Source organism: Octopus sinensis, linkage group LG1, assembly GCF_006345805.1.
Source record: "Octopus sinensis linkage group LG1, ASM634580v1, whole genome shotgun sequence".
NCBI classification, from domain to species: Eukaryota; Metazoa; Mollusca; class Cephalopoda; order Octopoda; family Octopodidae; genus Octopus; species Octopus sinensis.
The window spans coordinates 91,734,209-91,754,538 of record NC_042997.1 but is presented as its reverse complement, the minus strand read 5'-3'; the positions used below and the strand labels follow the sequence as shown (position 1 = coordinate 91,754,538).

At 36.6% G+C, this 20,330-nt stretch overlaps 1 protein-coding gene across 1 annotated transcript in view; it reads left to right on the top strand.

The window, feature by feature from the left end:
• LOC115212907 (carboxypeptidase B) overlaps positions 1 to 20,330 on the top strand; it is a 96,036-nt gene that overhangs the window by 37,921 nt on the left and 37,785 nt on the right. Inside the window, exons 2-4 of the mRNA XM_029781727.2 lie at positions 6,398 to 6,473; positions 8,825 to 8,961; positions 15,302 to 15,392. Of these exons, the coding sequence (XP_029637587.1) occupies positions 6,398 to 6,473; positions 8,825 to 8,961; positions 15,302 to 15,392 (304 nt within the window). The remainder of the gene's footprint in view (positions 1 to 6,397; positions 6,474 to 8,824; positions 8,962 to 15,301; positions 15,393 to 20,330) is intronic.

Genomic DNA, 20,330 nt, shown 5'->3' with positions numbered 1-20,330 from the left:
CAAAGCATCCCCACCACCGACTGAGATACAGCAGTACACGCATTTAAGAAAGTAATTACAGACAGATCTAAAAAACATATTCCACAAGGCAGTATAAATATAACATACAGAAATTGCCAACCACATAAAAAATAGTGACAGCATCAAACACAATACACCAAAACCATATACGACCGAAATAAACTCAACATCAAACAATTAAACAAGAAAACGAGAAAAAGGAGTAGACTACAAGATAAAAATGAATCTGGTAAGCATTTCTATCCAACATAAACCATAAAACATACAGTAAAATGGTATATACAGTAATTAACATCATCATTATTGTCAACAACAAAGTTAACACCACATATATCACAATAACAACCTCAAATAATGTACCCACGCCGCAAAACCAGGCGAACGCCCTTATCAGAAATTTCTCGAAAATCAGTCACTAAAGCGTCACAAAAAAGGCAAACAGAAAAACATACATGCGCATCTTCCACTCAGGCCATGATTTTAAATGCTTCCTCTCGCCAGACACTTCAAAACAAATAGGGAAATCTAAAAATTGAAAAGCACCAATACGAAACAAAATCACAAGACATGCAACTAAAACAGCCGTGCTGCTCCCACCAACATTTATAAGTTCTTGTATCAACACTATCAGATTTCCAGTATCTAGATGCTGGACAAAATTACAAAATTTCTGACTCAGAATAAAAACATAAACCAAGTAATACCATACAGACTTATCATCCGATACGCGCATTCATAAATACTAGAAAAGCTAAACCTTGACATCACTAACGTACACACTTCCCTCTCAAAATCACAGATTCAGATCACTACACTCAACTACGAAGTTACTCACAAACCTAACAGAAAACGTATGACATCAATAACAGCAACAACAAATTTACACATAACCTTCTATTTTCCATATCAACAAAGCTTTTGACCCCCATCCTCCGTTACCCACTCAAGTAATAAAAATTCTGCATCACATTAATAAACATCACAAGACACTGGATAACGAAATACCAGTCAGACCAACAAGCGTGCGTTAATATACAACTTTTCCTCCCCTCTACTATCCGGCAATTTTCTGAAGGAGTTTTTCAGAGTTCCGTCTTCTCACCCATTTTATTCATACTCTGCATACACGACTTTTCTACGCCACAACAAAGCAATACAAACATGCGCAGATAACATTACATACAACTTTCCCTGATCCTTTGGAGCTGCTGCACAATTACTCTAATCTTACTGAAGTCACTAAAAAAGCCTTGTTCTACAACAAACTCCCGTCTTACCAACAACACTCGAGAACATTACATCCGACCAATCACCGTACGCACGCAAACACACACACACACACACACACACACACACACACACACACACACACACACACACACACACACACACACACACACACACACACACACACACACACACACACACACTTACACACACTCACACACACACAAGACAAATATACCAAGAGTTACAAACTATTCACTCTCAATCTTTACATGACAGTAGAAGACAGTAAAGAAAGCAAAGCTATGCACACATTTAATGCAATCATAGCTACTGCCATTGCCCAACAAAAACAAAACGTTGTACAAATAATGCATTAGATACATCATGGCTTATACTAGTCCTACCTTGACCTTCATCTCGCCACAACAAATCACAATTAACAACAAAGTTCACAAAAATGTTTCCACGCACGATAACATATTCACACATCACATCCGCAGACTAGTTCAACGAAACAAAAATACTAAAAATGGATAAGTCTTTGAACATTTGAGGAGTACATTTTACTGCCGCAGCAAGCTTCAACCTCTTTCTGTATCCGTCACCTCACGATACACCACTCACAACCATCCAGACACATTTACAATACCTAGTGTACTATAAAACTGCCTAAACGAGTCCGGACAAGAATAAACTTCAACACAGCAGCCTCATTGTTCCAAAAATACTGAGTTGCAATGCACAGCACTGACGATAAGCACAAAAAGAATATCAGCCAACGAGCCTACCTGGGTACCCCCACCGTGGCTACCAACAAAATCTGCCAACGTACAGAAATAGACTGGATAGTGGAGAGAGTGCAATAAATCTAGAATGGATCAATAACATGCTTAACAAGAGCGGTAAAATAAGATGCATGAGCTTGCCACCTAATATTACCGCCAAATCCATCTATCTATCTATCTATCTATCTATCTATCTATCTATCTATCTATCTATCTATCTATCTATCTATCTATCCGCTCAGTCGAAGTCGACTCTCGGTTACTCGGTGGATCAGTGTCCTCCAGTCAGTTCTATCCTGGGCCGCTTCTTTCAGATTGGCTATGTCCATTCCGGTATCACTCTTGATGGTGTCAAGCCAGCGGGTTCTTGGTCGGCCTCTTCCTCTCTTGCCACTGACCATTCCGAGCATGATATCCTTCTCCAGGGATTTTCTCCGCATAATAATATGACCAAACGCCAAATCCAACCAAGGTATAATTGTTATTGCCAAAAGATTATACAAGATATAAAAACGAAGTTCATTTGGCGATAAAAGCAGACGACTTAATAGGAGACTCACTGAGACAAAGAGCTCACAGTAATGTCATGAACTACAACTTCAAGTCAGCTATATTCATTTATCTGCTTCTCGGAAGTATTGAAGTTTGCCTGTCTATCCAGTGTTTGGAAAAAATATTGTACAATGGGGAGATAGATTACGATTTTGAAGGATTTAATTTATTCCCTAGTATACTGAAGCAGGCAGGTGAAGTACATGACGTTGGTCGGAACTTAGTAAGAAAATCCCGAGGCTGATCCTGGATACCAAAGAAGAAAAAAATATTGGAGGAAATTCTCGTTGGTGACAACAGGGATAGAGAGCCTGATGATGACTCCCTTCCCTGCCGCAAAGCAAATTCACTGTTACACGAAAATCCCTTGATAATATGATTTCGTACCTTAGTTTGTTAACAGAAACTGATATATAGCAATATTGCCAGTATGTTAGAGACTTAAGAAAACTCATTAAGAGAAGCCGCATCAGCAAGGAAACTAACTGAAATTTGACTCATCATCTTTCGACGCTGCTACAACCATTGAGCCTGCTGATGATATTGATGGCTCACATGCTTCTGACTCAGTTCTCCTCAGTAACCTCAGACATTTACGGAAGGGAGGCAAGTATCAATGAACATTATACTTCTGCTGATACAGATTGTCAAGTTGTCACCTCTGCCTCTACTTCTACTCACCTCTGATTGATATAGGATCTGATCTTTGCAATATTTTCTGAAATTTTGTTACTATTTATCCTTTCAACGTCAAAGGTTATATATTTCCAATACTGTATACGTATACATTATTGACGCTATCCATCGATAAATTCAGACAATTGGCTAAAATAAAAATCTTCCCACCCACCACACTATGTGTGTGTACCTGTGTGTTTGTGTGTGTGTGTGTGTGTGTGTGTGTGATTGTGGATCAACGTAGGAGGAACAAAACTTTGTGTATTAGACATGGTGTAATATTTCGATATAGAAAAAATATAGACCAGACTAAAATAAAAAATAAAAAAAAAAACTATAGGCGATGGAATCGACTAAAATCTTAGAAAGTAGTGTTTCAGTACGGCTACCACGACTGAAACTAGTAAAAAAAGTAAAAGTGCAATATATTGGGGTAGCTTACTTTAATTCTTTGTCTTCCTTCGTTACCGTTACTGATCGAGAATGGGCGATTAGCATCTGCAGATCACAACTTCCTAACAGCTGAGTAATGTAACTGGTAGAAAGTCAACCTCATCGCTGTCAGCGATGATACCCTATACAGGGATATTTTGGGCCTCTATATGAATGTGCTAATCAACACTTTATATGAAGAGAGCAGTGCTGGTTCAAGCTATAAACTCAAAGGACATCTAAATTCGCCTCATCAGTGAATTATTTTCTCATAAAAAACTACATCCATTAATCGTTCCAGTACCTTGGCAGCTGTGAGTAGATTTTGTTTCAGTTAAAGGATTTAATAAGACCTAAGTATGTCATGAAACCAGACTCTTATCCTGTATGTCTCCATTTAATTTTTAGTCGGTTGACGTTTCGGGAGTTCTCTTTGTTCCTTTTGAGATAAATTTTCATTAACGCTAATGACTCTTCTCAATACGGTCATAATTTCAACTTGATTAAATGTTATTTTTGGACCTCTACTTTAAGCATGGTAGCCTATACTTCAACAGTACACTAACAGGCTTGTTTTCTTGCAGCCATACTGTTGCCAAAGGGGAAGCAAAGGATGGAATGTCCAACGTCGTCGCCGTAACCTTCGCAAACAACAGTATTTCTACCACTTCTCGCATTGAACGTGGTGGCAGCGTTTTAACAGTCAATCTCTGACCAAGAAAGCAGCAACACTAGGCACAATAACAGCAACACCCGCATAAACATCAGCAGCAACAGCAAGAATAACAGCGTGGACGACAACACGAACTAGTCTGCCCCCTAGTTAGAAATGCAGCCAAATCTTGCTCAAATACTCAGCCCTCTTAAAATAGCCAATAAAGAAGACGAGGTTATCACAAATAGAAGGCTGTCAAACGATATGTACCCCATACACGAAGTATTTCTCATAACATGAGTTTAAAACCTGCACAAAGCGAGCTTTAAAACGCTTATAAAGGTAAGTGTCTACAGCGTCCGAAGTATTCATACAATCACAAAAGAATTACATTGACAAATAATCCAGAAACAAAAACTCGATTTTATAGGCAAAATAACAAAAGCACTAACAGTAATAATAACGAGAGAAACAAGAAGTGTTGTTGTTGTTGCCTCCATCACATGTCAGTTAAAAAATAAACTTTATAAACATAACACAAATAGTGTAAAATATCTTAAATACAGCACAAATGGAATTATTAAAACTCTACTGAATTAAAAATCTTATCACCACTCACGAATTCAGAAAATATTCTTACAACTAGAACTCAGAACAGCCACCATCACACATGACACACAAATCAAAGCAGATATATTCATTCCTAACAGCAGTTTATCGAAATCACAAGTTATCTTTTACTTGTTTCAGTCATTGGACTGCAGTTATGCTGAATATTTTAATCAAAGTATGCAGTATCCATTTCAACTGATTATACCAAACGGTTTCTCAGAGGATAATAGTTAATGAAATAATGATTACCTCTGACCATCGTCAGGGTGACCGGTATGTAACGGCAGAAATTGATTAGTAAAGAATATTATGAGGATATCGGAGTCAGCAGTTGTGATGATAAAAAGTTGTTGTTATAATTGCATACTGTAGGATGTGAAAGATGAACAAGGCATGAAGTTTTAAAGGAAATGCTTATTTACCGTTACGTTACAAATACCTTGCCTCGACGGGCAGGTTTTGATACATCCAAAAGCATGCGAAGTAAAGTTTGAGCTTGGGTTCTCTTCATTTTTTAGTAGTAATTGCTGAGACAGATAGAATGATGTTGTGAGAGAACAGAATTAGAGCTAGAGAGAATTGTAAGGTGTTGTCTCACAGCTGCTGACTAATTTTCATTTCTCTCGCTGACCATTATATTTAGTAGAGGTATTCCTTGTGATCATGATTCTAGCAGTCTGTTCCCTAACTAATTGAGTCGTCACGATGTGACGAACTTGGTTGAGTCGTCGCCGGCTGGTGACTAACTGATTTTTGCTTGGGGTGTGATTGCTTATATAAAGATCCAGAAGGATAGATATATTATTGAGAACAATAGATTTAGTTGGTGGTCTTGTTATCTATTCTAGCTTTTGGTGATGTAGAAGAGGTTAGAAAGGGTCAAGTTGGGAAGACATTATTTCAGCCTAGCTAAAGGCATCTGGAAAATGTAAAACTGCTGTCAGAGAAAAACCATTGTTCCACTGTGGGAACAGTTCTGTTGCAGTGTTAATTTAAATTTGGCTATGGTGGATCGAATCCACTTCATGCTTGCAAGATCCACTAAAGGTATATAAAAAATCGTCACGTCTCTGTTACTAGAAGTGAAGAAGTGTCACATCCAGTTTGCGGGTGCTGTGAAAAATGCGAAACGAAGCCGCAGGAAACGATTAAGAAATTGGATTCCACCAAGAGTTATGGCTCATTACTCGGGACTCATTTTTTTGTTCTTATTTTTGTTTCTACTACCAGTGTAATTTATTGTTATCTATTTATTAATGCGCCTTTAATTATTTTTGTCAACTTCATCCTTTTACTAGAATTTGATTTGTTACTGATTTGTTAATGTCATATGTACTTCTTCATAGTACTGTCCTAACGTCTCGGGCCCTTCAGGCAAATAAAAAAATTGGTATCGTTATCGTCTTCATCATCATCTTTATTATTATTTCAGGCACCAAGTGTGGAAGATCCTGCCTAAAAATACCAGCACATTCGACTATTTCGTCAAAGTTGGTCGAAAGCATAAGGTGAGTTTCGACTGTCTTAACAGATACACACCCATTATTGTTTGACTCGTCAAGTTTTCTGACGTCAGGGCTCAGCGACATCTGGGAAAGAAGTTAATAGTTACATAAGAGAATGTTTACATATGATTTAACACTAAAATATATGAGTTGATCTCAAAAACATGCCACCTGCATAAAACATAATGCCATGTGGCTTTGGGCGTGATTTGAATGCAGTTAAGGAAACGATGCCTTCTTTGCATACTTTACCGCAAAAATATATGACCTAGTTTTGCAAAGTTATAAAGTCCGTGACAAGAATGAATATTTCTTCAAAAATATTAAAAAACTTGTTTAAAGTAACACTGCGCATGTGTGGGCTAACCAGTTGAAAAAATATCCACATCAGTTTTAAATGAATGAGGATCTTGAAACAATGGCACTTGATACGCAATTAACAAAACTCGACTAAATCTAAAAACTCAACATAAAATATTCTCTATAATTTCTTCACGATCTGATGGACTGGCTCTCTTACCGATGTATTTATGCACCATGCAGTTAAAAAAGTAATTATTGAAATTGGTCGTTACTCATTTTGCCCCGATTTAGACATTTTCGAAAATTATCAAATTAGACATTAGTGTGAGAAAAAATTGACTTGGAATCCAACAGAGAAAAGAATATTGATTGTTAAACACCAAAAATTATCCAGATATTTTATTAGCAACCTCAATTACAATCGGATCAAAGTTGAGGAAAAATTTCTTGACAAAATAGTCTTGTATGTTTCAAACTCTCTCAACTTCAACAACAATGCTAACCAATTTTTTTCCCCAAAGCTGTTACAACATTACAAAGCTATGATGCAATACTCGCAATGTAATGGTTTCAAAAAAGTAGAGGGAAAACAAGAAATTAAAAATTACTCATTTTGCCCCTTAGTCGTTTAAATGTCACAACGTCCATTCGTACACGTCACTGCTAGACTGTTGAAGTGTATCACAGAGGTGCATTTGCTAGGCAAGTGATTTGATCTGAGACCGTTTGTTGAAAGTAAACTAACTGCAGCATGGAAGACACTTTTTAGCCATTCAAACATACGCAAAGTTTGTTAACTCCACTTAAACATTTATTATTGATTGTATGGTGTCATATTTTTCGTCATATGTTTCGTCATTCGAAACTGTGACCTGGTCACTGACAACGTTGACCATTTGTTTCGTAGTTGACGAAAATTTTGACACTACATAACAAAAATAATACAAATGTAATACAAGTTAACAGTCTTAGTGTGTTTCTGAATGACTTACTTGTGTCTGAACACAACAGGTGAAACCAGGACCATCAAACAGAAGCCCTTGGAAAAAGTTTACGAGTTTACTCACCTAGGCAGAAAAATCGTGTCCACAGAAAAAGATATTAAATCTCGCGTTGCTAAGGCTTGGGTAGCTATAGACGGTCTTAGAACACTATGGAAGTCATCCCTACCAGATAATTTGAAGAGACAGTTCTTCAGAGCAGTTGTTGAATCTGTGCTTGTATATGGATCTCCGACTTGGATGCTCACCAAGAGACTCAAGTGCATGCTGGACGGTGCCTACACCAGAATGTTACGTGCAGTGCTCAACATCTCTTGGCGGGAGCACCCAATAAAACAACGGCTATATGGGAATGTACCAACTTTTTCATCCACCACCCAAGTGCGGAGATTGAAGTTTGCGGCTACTACTGGAGAAGAAAAGAACTTGTGATTAACGTGTTGTTGTGGACACCAAATCATGGTACCAAAGCAACTGGAAGATCACTGAAGGCGTTTATACAACAGCTTGCAGAAGAAGTTGGATGCCAAGTTGATGACCTAAAAACACTAATGGAAAATCAGGAGGGATGGAGAGAAGTAGTCAGGCTAGCCTGGGCAATCAACCTGACCGGGGTGATGCCTCGATAAATATATATATATATGTAGGTCCCGGGTTGAGTCGGGGTTAACCACAGTAAATAAGGTACTCAATACATAGCAGAGTAAATTAATTTATTTTATAGAAGGAGCTTCTACAGGACTAGAACTGTTTCATTCAAAAGAAATCATCAGGAAGCTTCCTGATGATTTCTTTTGAATGAAACAGTTCTAGTCCTGTAGAAGCTCCTTCTATAAAATAAATAAATATATATATATATATATATTATATATATATACTTGTGACTTTTACGCTACATCGGTGTCAAAGTGTCACTTTTCCGGCATTTTCTCAATTTTCTCGTAGCGAAGCACAGAAATAGGAATAGCATTTAGAAATGTAATATCACGATGTAGAAAATTATTTCAAGTTATTAAATGTAATGAAAATGTGCAATTATATATTTACCAGCTGGATTTCTGGAAGTTACCAACAGAGTTTGACGACAGCTTTCATATACGGGTAAGCCCAGAACAAAGGCGAATCGTGAAAATTGCATTGGACGAAACAAAAACTCCATTCAACATCCTCATTGATGACGTAGATAAGTAAGTAATTCCATAGGGCTTATTTCTTTCATTTTTATTGTTCTTATAAAGATGGGTCCTCCATAAAATGATAACTTCTGATTTATTGCTGTTTGTGATGCTGCAGTGAAAACGATAAAAGAATATCACTAAATGTCGATGTAAAACTGCTTTAATTACAAATAAAAACAGAAGTTTATGTCTGCAGTGCATGTCTCTATTCGTAATGTAAATCACAACCTTCTACAATCCTGTGCATTAGACTGCATTAAAATGCTCGAAAAACTGATTCTTATAGACTCTAAACTAAAATTGTTAGGAAGTTTGAAATATAAATCGCCACCCTGCGTATATATGTATGTATTATATATGTATGTATGTATGAATGCATGCGTATGTATGTGTATGTACGCATTTATATATATATTTGCATATATATATATATATATGTATATATATATATATATATATATATATATATATATATATATATATATATATGTATATACACACACACACACACACACACACATATATATATCAGGGCATATATAAATACATATACATACATATTATTCAAATGAGTGTGCATGTGTTACGTGTGTGCGTGCGTGCATGTATGTGTGTGTGTGTTTGTGTGTGTGTGTCTGTGTTTGTACCCCCACCACCGCTTAACAACCGGTGTTGGTTTGTTTATGTCCTCGTAACTTAGCGGTTCAGCAAATGTGAAAAATAAAAATAAATACCAGGCTTTAAGTACTTGAGTCGATTCGTTCGACTAAGATCTTTCAAGGCGGTGCCCAAGCATGGTTGCAGCCCAATGATTGAAGCAAGTAAAAGGTAAAAGGCTAGGTCACATATATGTAACGTAGTAAGTTGAAACCTTCGATAAACTCAGATTATCAATAAAATTCCTTCAAGGTGTGTTTAAAATCTAAAAAAAAAAAAAACTACTCTAATAAGTTGGTGGCAATTTTTACATAATATGAACGATGCTGATTCAAAGGGATTTTGTTAAAACCGAGGAAAGCAACAAACATGTTTCAATCTTATTACACTTCTCATCTAAGTATATATTTCTTTATTGCCCACAAGGGGCTAAACATAAAGGAGACAAACAAGGACACACAAACGGATTAAGTTGATTATATCGACCCCAGTGCGTAACTGGTACTTATTGAATCGACCCCGAAATGATGAAAGGCAAAGTCAGCCTCGACGGAATTTGAACTCAGAACGTAGCGGCAGACGAAATACGGCTACGCATTTGGCCCGGCGCGCTAACGATTCAGCCAGCTCGCCGCCTTCTTCTCATCTAAGTATAGTCTACTCACTATAGTTAATCAATATCTGGGGTGGGGGCGAAGTACGAAAAAGTCACGAATAACGAGAGTATAATTAGTGGTAAAGTGAAAGCAAATGATACCTCGGGGAGATTGAAAAGCAAAATCACGTGCATTAAAAGCGTAAGACGAAAGAAGCAACAGACGATGAAAAGTACAGTAAAGCTCAGTACGCCAAGCGAAGGAGCAGAAAACAATGTGACGTTTTGGGTAATAAACCCTTTTATCAAAACAAAACAAAAAAAAAACAAAGAAAAGAAAAAGAAAGAAGCAAAACAGAAGATATTCGATACCAAATAAAACGTCTGTTCACATGTACATACACACATACAAACATACATTTGTGTATGTGTGTGTGTGTGTGAATATATATATAGGAATGTAGGGATGCTGATTATGAATATCAATAATATAACTAAGGAAGGTATCGAGCTGGCAGAATCGCTAAGCAAGCCGGGCAAAATGCTTACCGGAATTTCGTCCGGCGCTACTTTCTGAATACAACATTCGCCGGGATCGACTTTGGTTTACATCCTTTTGGGGTCAATAAAATAAGTATACTGAGGGTCGATGTAATCGACTTACCCCTTCCCCCGGATGTGCTGACCTTGAATAATATGAATGAAGGAAAATACTTCAGGGGTACATACTATAATTAAATATAAATAAAATAGATTCTCACATATGTAATTTAGTGGATTGAAAATCTTTGATCACCGTAGATTATCCAAGTAATTAGCACACAAACATTCCTTTGATATGATCGAAACACGTCCGCTACTTTCAGCAGAATTCTTTAAAAAAACCCAGATCCACTCTAGTTTACAGTATCTATATTGCCCCCAAAATTTGACCATCTGAAAATATTGTTTATTTTATTTTTTTAAATTTTGAACCCAATCTGCCCCTAAAGTTTTCGTCTATTAATTGTTTAGATAATTCCAGATGACCAATACTGTTCAGCTCATTATACATTTAAGTGACCCTGAATGAATTTTGAGACAGGAAATACACACGTAAAACACACATACACTTCACACAAGCTTATTATCATGGAAGCTTTCGTTACTTTCAACAGGTTAAAAACAATTCATTGTTACTGTCTAATTATTGGGGTATACTTGCCATCTCAATATGGCTAACCACTAAGGGTGGGTGTTACTGTAGCTTGTAGCCCCAGGAGAACATCGTCTCCAGCTGGCTTTAGGCACACTTTCTGTGCCCTTATGGTATTTGCAAAGGGAGGGGATCCCTCCCTCGTCAACCTAAGTGATACGCACGGACTGCAGTTTCTAGGTATTGACCTGTCGTCGGCGTACGACAATCACCGGTTTTCGATGAAGGGATGTCCCAATGCAAATTCTTTTATCGTTTTTCCAGTAACTTTTCGTCACTGATTTCGAAAAACTGTCTGCAAGCAATAATAAACCTCTGAACGAATTGAATATCCAGGAAAGATTATTCAAAATTATTTTAAAAAACGAAAAAGATCATTAAGAAGGAAAAGTATATTCTTAAACATCAAGGTAATGCATGAGATTAAATTTTCATTAAACAAGTAAATGCCACAATGACACTATACTATCTTTAAAAATGGACAACGACGGATGTGCTTATTAGGTTCCCGGGAAATAGGAAAAAACGGCTGCATGGTTGTGACCGGAATGCTTTTGATCATAAGTACCAAGGCTGACATAGAGTTAACCGACAGATGCAGCAACAGTTACAACAATATTAACAACCTCCAGTAACACTTATAGCTAAATATAGCAGTTTTGCTGCTAAAAAAATAAAATTTATTTTAAAGAGGTCAAAAAGAACATTATATTTTTTTAATATAAACAACATCTTTCTTCTCCATTGCAATATGACACTTTGAGTCACGACATTTGGGTGTTGTGTTAGCTTTTTACATCTGCCTTACACAGATAAATTTTCTTAGGTGCATGTAGTGCGTATGTACCGTGTGTTGGCAACTTGTTTGCAGAGCGAGGGTTGTTATGTGTGTGGGGGAAGAGCAGTATATGAAGGATGGAAATGTCGTGTGGGTGCAGTGTTTACCGGGTGCTGTTGATTGTATATTTTGTGTATGGGTTGTATCTGTGACATGAACAGAATATGGATGGATAGTGGTGGGGGTTCTGTGTGTGTGTATGCGTGTGTGTGTATGCGTGTGTGTGTGTGTGTGTGTGTGTGTGTGTGTGTGCGTGCGTGCGCGTGTGTGTGCAGGTTGTATACGTAGTGTGTACAGTAATCCCTTGCCATATCGCGGTTCACCTATTGCAGTTTATTATTTAAGCTTACGTCCATTCCTCCATAGTATTGTTTTGCATTTATAATAAAATAAATATATACAAATTATAAAAATAATAATAAAATAGACATACAGTACTGTTTCTACTTCGCAGATTTTCACCTATTGCGGGGTTTTGGGAACGTAACACCCGCGATAGTCGAGGGATTACTGTATAATAGGTTGTATGTGAGCTATGTACGCAAAATGTATGATGTAAGGATGATAGCTCAAGTTGTTCTTGTAATCAAGCATTCCTGTAACACGGAGGGTGTCTGTCGAACGATCAAATGCGGCCTACATTTCTTACTTATATTATTTCTTACTTATATTATACCTCTAGTTGATAACAATAATGTCCACTCCGACATGCACAAATGAAAGACATGTAGTGCAGTGTAAGAGTTTGGAGACACTACATCGACTCCTCTCTACATTCTACTTCTGTGCATATGCAACGGAGTCGAAAGAGGTTTCGTCTAGTGTTCGACTAATGCTATTTCTCCGAACCTTTTGTTGGCAGTATTCATTCCAGTCAAGTTATTACACGTTGAAGTGTACTGTTGTGTGCATGTGATCCCTATGCTAGTCCTGGGATATAGTATTTTTAGAAAGCCTTTGTATATGGACCTGCGTGCTTTGAGGTGACTTTCATGTAATGATTGGGATTTCATGTACAGATCATTTTTTTTTGTTATCATTGTTATCATTGTTTTTGTCTTGTTGCGTAAAAGATCTGTGTGTAATTTGTGTATATATTCTATGCAGTTTATTGTGGTTTGTTGCAGAGAGATTGAGAGACAAGTTAGCACTTGCATAGTTCAAGATGCACTAAAGGTATTATAGTTATATTTTGTTTGTTTTGTTTTTTGTTTGTTTTGGTTTTTTGTTTTGTTTTCCTTGACTAAATGTAATACTTGCGATCATCTGCATATGACGATGTTCGTACACTTTGTAGAGGTGTAGGATGTTCATGTATGGTAGAGTTTGAAAAAGGTAGTTAAGAGGACTGATCCATATTGTACTCCATCCAGGAAACTACACGTTCTAGAAGTATTATTAATGTACACTACATTGGATACATTACAGGCAGTTTGTCAGGGTTCAGTCCCGCTTTGTGACACCTTGGCCATGTGTCTTCTACTATAGCCTCGGATCGACCAATGTCTAGTTAATAGATTCGGTTGACAGAAACTGAACGATGCCCATCGTGTGTGTGTGTGTGTGTGTGTGTGTGTGTGTGTGTGTGTGTGTGTGTGTGTGTGTGTGTGTGTGTGTGTTTCCCCACCGCTTAATAACTGGTGCTGGTGTGTAGTTCGGCAAAAGAAAACGATAGAATAAGTACCAGGTTTTTAAAAAATAAGTACTAGGAAAGATTCGTTCAACTGAAGTTCTTCAAGGTGGTTCCCCAGCTTAGTCGCAATCTAATGACTGAAGCAAGTAAACGATAAAAGACATATACGAGGTGGTATCAAAAGTTTCCTAGACTAGTTCTGTAGCATGCCAACAGATGGCAGCACACGGTTGCGCGCGTAGTGAGAGCTAGCAGTGACTTTCATGAGACTGTGTGCTGAGTGACATTCCTGTGTTTACTTTGCAAGTTGTGAAATTTGTGTTTTTGTGATCAGAAATATGCTGTTGTCTGTGATTCTGTCATGGACAGGAAGTTGGAACAAAAAGCCAACGTGAAATTATGCGTTAAACTTGGGAAGTCTGCAACAGAGGCATTGAGCATGTTTCGGTAAGCTTGCAGCAACGAGGCAATGGGTCGTACGCAATGTTTCGAATGGCGCTTCAAACGCGAAAGAACGTCCCTGGAAAACGATAGGCGACCTGGAAGACCTGCCACAAGTTTCACCCCCGGTGTGTGGAGAAATTTCATCAGTTAGTGCATGAGGATGGCCGGAGTACAACCAACGACATTGCTGATGTTGTTGGTCTGTCGTATGGGTCCGCACAAACAATCCTAACGTTTGCGAAGAATTGGATTCTTCGCGACGATAATGCACCCTGTCACCAAGCTTTCCTCACTTGTGTTTCTCGCCAAAACCATGGTATCGCTTTCGCACCGACCCTAGTTGCCAGATTTAGCATCTGCAGACTTACATCTCTTCCCCAAGATAAAAATGCAGCTCAAAGATTGCCGTTTTAACACCGCTGCCGAGATCCACAGCGAATATCAGAAGATAGTTGACTCGCTTACGAAAAACTACTTCCAGACTGGATTCTAAATGTGGTAGGAACGCTGGGACCGGTGTATTGTCGTGCAATGTGACTATGTTTCGAAGGAGATGATGTTAAAACTTTGGTAAATAAGTTATTTTTTTATTAAATATAAGTAGTCCAGGAACCTTTTGATACCACCTCGTATGCATTTTTTGTATATGTAAAATGCGTCTATGTAAGTTGTATGCAGTGTGAACATTTAAAGTGGAGAGTGAATAACATTTGTATGTCGTAAAAACGTCATAAATCTTGTCCTCTGATAGCATCCAGACCATAACAAATATTATTGCACATACATAATATATACTGTATATAAGTATGCCGGCGCCATTCACTTTGCTTTGGTCTGCAACCTATAAATAATATAGCCATGGCATACTGGTGTAGCAATTTAATTTTGTGATTATTCGTTAAAATTGTTTTAATGTTCCTTAAACTTCAGTACTTCGTTTATAATATTTATAACATTGCGCTATGGGGTTCTGTTGATAAATTCCAGGTTAATCAAAGAAGATATGGAAGGGGTTCATACGAGAGCAAAACGTGGAGCCAATCGTTTCCGGCTTAATAGCTACCAATCAACACAACAGGTTGGTTATAATTTTATTTTTTGTATCAATGCACTGAAGAGTATATGAGGTACAAGCTTCTTTTCCTGTTTATAAGTTATGACTAGTGCGTATAATTATTAGTAAAGCTGTTGATTTGTATAGTTAAACGTACATCTGGTTCTGTCAAAATCTATAACATTCTGTCTTAGGAATGATGTACGTAAACTCTCTCAGATAACGCACAATATTGTAAGTAAAGAGTGTAAGTAGAAAAGAGTGAAAGATATGGCTAGGGCATATTGAAGCTAAAATATTGATTTTCAACATAAATGCAGGGCCTCAAATTTTGGAGACAGATTTAGTGGAAAATGGACCTAACAATTGATTGGTATTTATATTATAGACGCCCAAAAGGATAAAAGGCAAAGTTAGCCTTGAAGGAATTCGAACTCGGACGTAAATAGATGTATTTCTCATATCTGCATTTTTGTAGTTTTTGCTATCCTCTTCTATAGTAAAATAGTGGAGATGCAATGACCCAGTGGTTAGAGCAGCGGACTCGCGGTCGCAGGATCGCGGTTTCGATTCCCAGACGTGTGAGTGCTTATTGAGCGAAAACACATAACAGCTCCACGAGGCTCCGGAAGCGGGGGAGAGGCGAACCCTGCTGTATTCTTTCACCACAACTTTCTCTCACTCTTTCTTCCTGTTTCTACAGTACCTGTATTTCGAAGGGCCAACCTTGTCACACTCTATGTCATGCTGAATCTCCTCGAGAATCACGTTAAGGGTACACGTGTCTGTGGAGTGCTTAACCACTTGCACGTTAACTTTACGAGCAGGCTGTTCCGTTCATCGGATCAACTGGAACCATCATCGTCGTAACCGATTTCTGACGGTTGGTTTAACGGAGCAATGGAGAGAATAAAATGCTCAGCTTAGAAACAATGAAATATCTGTACAGGATTTGAGCCCACAACTTAAGAGCAGGTAGTTTGATACTTCATCTATTTGGTTACCTTGTCTCTAACATAGGGGCTACAGCAATATTGTGCTATCGCTTAATCCAACACAACCACACCATAAAATATCATAAATATTTAAATATTTTTACACATATCGAATTCAATTTGATATAACAGTCCATTTGCAGTATAGTGTATCCCTGCAAGTACGCTGAAAGATTTATTGTCAACTTTGTAAAGTATCCTTCGAACAGAATACCAATATATTCAGTCAAGAAAAGACAAGAGAACAGTTACAGAATGAATGATGAATTAGTTTATGTTAAAAAGGCAATACTGTGGTTTATGCTCTTATCATTTTGTCTTATAGTTCTGTTACTTTCACAGCAAAATAAGAAATTTTTTAACTGATACTAAACCACAAATTTATAGAAGAGTATATTTGATTGAATTAACTTCCACTTTTCATCCTAGAATTAATAGCGAAATCTATTCCGTTTGGATCTGAAATTTAAGTGTCGAATCACAAAAGGAAATACTATATTTTCCCTATTTCTCAAACGCTACTCTCCTGTAAAGAAGTAAGATATTTAGACTTATTTTTAACATATACTGTAGTAGTAAATTTTCCTCCGAAAGTAAGGCTGTTATCTCTGTACTTAGCATCGCATATTAAAATATATTATTAGAGCCAGAATTGAGAGCTTACTATGAAGTAATAATATCTTCCATAAAATTCCTACCCGTTTCACTGGACATCCATATCAGCCTTTACGAACGATAGTGTGTGTGTGTGTGTGTGTGTTTATAATAAAAACACTTCTAAAAACACTATATATAGATATTCACCTAAAGCAAAGATATCGTGAAACATTACTGTATTTACCGACGTCGGAGATGCTCCAGCCTGGAAGACGCATCCCAAGTTTTATATATATATATATATATATATATATATATATATATATATATATATATATATATATATATATATATATATACTACTACTACTATAGGATGAAGTTTTTTTGCAGGAAAAAATTTCATCAAAAAAGTGGCAGCATATTAAAATACCTTTAAAGGTTAAAATTATAAACAAGGGCAAAAGAAAATTATTTCTATGCCAATATGCTGATAACAGACTTTTAAATCGTCAATTTCCACATATTATTATATGCCCACTACAGAAATACGTTGTGCTGAAATCAAGAAAAACTAGCCAAAAGAATTTTTTAAAAAGGTTCGTTATTTCTATATTGAATCAATTTCGGAATTAATCTCAGAGATTTTTTCCTCTTCAGTAGAAAATACGAATAGAAATAAATGAAATACTTATATGCGCCCATGGAAAAAAAAGCCGAAGCAAAAGTCATGTGTACACATAAGTACCCCAGATATATCTAAATATAAAATCCTTTGGCTAGCCTCAGCACACGTGTGAACTGTTCTTCACCACAGCTTATAGTGGTTACCAGTACCTATAGCGAATAGTAATAAATCTACAACTAATATAGGATGAAGTTTTTTTACAGAACAAAATTTTATCAAAAAAGTGGCAGCATATTAAAATACCTTTAAAGGTTAAAATTATAAACAATGGCAAAAGAAAATTATTTCTATGCCAATATGCTGATAACAGACTTTTAAATCGTCAATTTCCACATATTATTATATACCCACTACAGAAATACGTTGTGCTGAAAGTTGTATAAGTTGTGTATATATATATATATATATATATATATATATATATATATATATATATACTAGCTTAAAGTGACCCGCTCTACGCGCGGGTAAGAGTGTGGTTGTTACTTTCTGTTGCTTCCTTTCAGCACGTAAAAAGCACCATCCGAACATAGCCGATTGCAGCGCCGTCTCGACTGGCTTCTGTGCCGGTGGCACGTAAAAAGCACCAACCGATCGTGGCCGCTGCCAGCCCCCCTGGCACCTGTGCCGGCGACACGAAAAAAGCACCCACTACACTCACAGATTGGTTGGCGTTAGGAAGGGCATCCACCTGTAGATCAAATTGGAGCCTGGTGCAGCCTCCTGGCTTCCCAGACACCGGTCAAAGTGTTATATATATATATATGTATATGTATATGTGTGTGTGTGTGTGTGTGCACGCATTATATATACAAATGTATACAAATTATAAATATATATGTATAAATTAAATTAGAGATAAAACCACTAATAGGCAAATCAAACAGTGAAAAACATAAACCAAAACATAAAAATGAAAATATAATATACAAAATATATAAAATATAAAATTGAAAAATTTAAATTATTTAAATTTAAAATTAAAATTATTAATTTATATTTATAATTTTTTCAAAATATATATAACTATCTAAAAGTATTAAAAAGCTTAATATACATAAATACAGATATATACATTATATATACATATTTATAAATAGAACACACACACACACATATATATATATATAAATTAACCCAATAAATATCTGATTCATAATATTTGTTCTCATGATTGTGTGATGGTGGTGGCGATGATAATTCTCTCTATGAATGCAGACAGACGTAGAGAGAGAGAGAGTGTGTGAAAGCACTGTCGAAGGCGGGGAGGGGGAGATATAGAACGCCGTGACACGACGTTATAAAGAGAAAGTGAAGGTAAAGGAGTTAGACGCCGTGAAACGACGTTATATATAGAAAGTGATGGGAAGGGAGGAAAGAGAGTGAGTGACGGAGGAAGACAGATACATAAAAGAATGAGAGTAGACTTGTCAAAGTGAGTTTTTGGCCCTAGCAACGACACCTTTTGAGATGGGGATTCCTAACCTAACCCACTAACATCCTCACCTCATTTTACATGTCCCTGTAAATTTTGGAGTCAATCCGACGGGATCTAGTGGCCTTTCTCATAATAAACCCGTTCTCAATGCCAAAACCAGACAAACAAACAACTTTTCGCATTTCAGATTTATAATATAGAGATATATAAACAAGCTTTCAGTACTTTCAAATACCTTTTCAAGATAGTTCATTAATAGCTTATTGATATATAGATCCTGATCATTTATAGTCTGCATTTATTCCTTTACTTCTGTAGACAGACACACTGTAAGACTAACATAGATACTCCTCTTATAAAGTTAATTGTGTGTCCTAAAAGATTATAACTTTCGTCCTATAGTATGTATGATAATTTTTTGAGACTTATTACGGGAATTTAATAGCGCTTTTCTCTCTGAAAAATACGATAAATTCAAAAGTATCCAAAAAAAATAAATCCCTGGTATTCACCAATTTAAGGAGTCCCTGACTACATGCTAGCTTTCTTCGTTGACCCATCAGATAATTTCCTGCGCTAGAATTCACATTTGATTGTTTTTCCGTATGCAAGTTAGTTGCTGTTAGGTATATATCTGGTTTGAATATTAATATAGAAAACTGAGATAAGATCTGCATGTGATGTACAGGTGGATCAATGTACATGTGCTTACATATGATAGTGCTGTTGACAGGATTTATGAGATGAGTTTTAAAAGGTGTTACATTGATATGTAACATATCTAGTGATAACTATTTTGATCACGTCTTTCGTATTAAGTGGCAGGTCTGTAGGGACTAGTATCAATTATAGAGGAATAAGTTTCAATAACGTTTAAGGTTGTGTCTGAAAGGTTTAATGGCGTTAATTTCAATAATATTTTTGTTAATATAGAATAGGTCTGGTGAAACGAATATAAAAAATATTATCAAATATTATAGGACCAATTGCATGAATTTATTGCAAGAAATGCAAAAAACGAAATTTGAAAATCGTGGTTATGGTAATGACGATGATGATGATTGTAAATGTTAAATCAAAATCATTCGACCTCAGACCGGATGAATGATGGTTGTGAAAATAGTGATGAGTAAGTTACAAACTGTGCCAACTTTCGTTTAATGTCCTTGACTTAAAAAGTTGTTTACATTTTTTCAACTGCACCTTGGATACAGAAAAGCAAACACAGTAAAACTTGAGACTGAC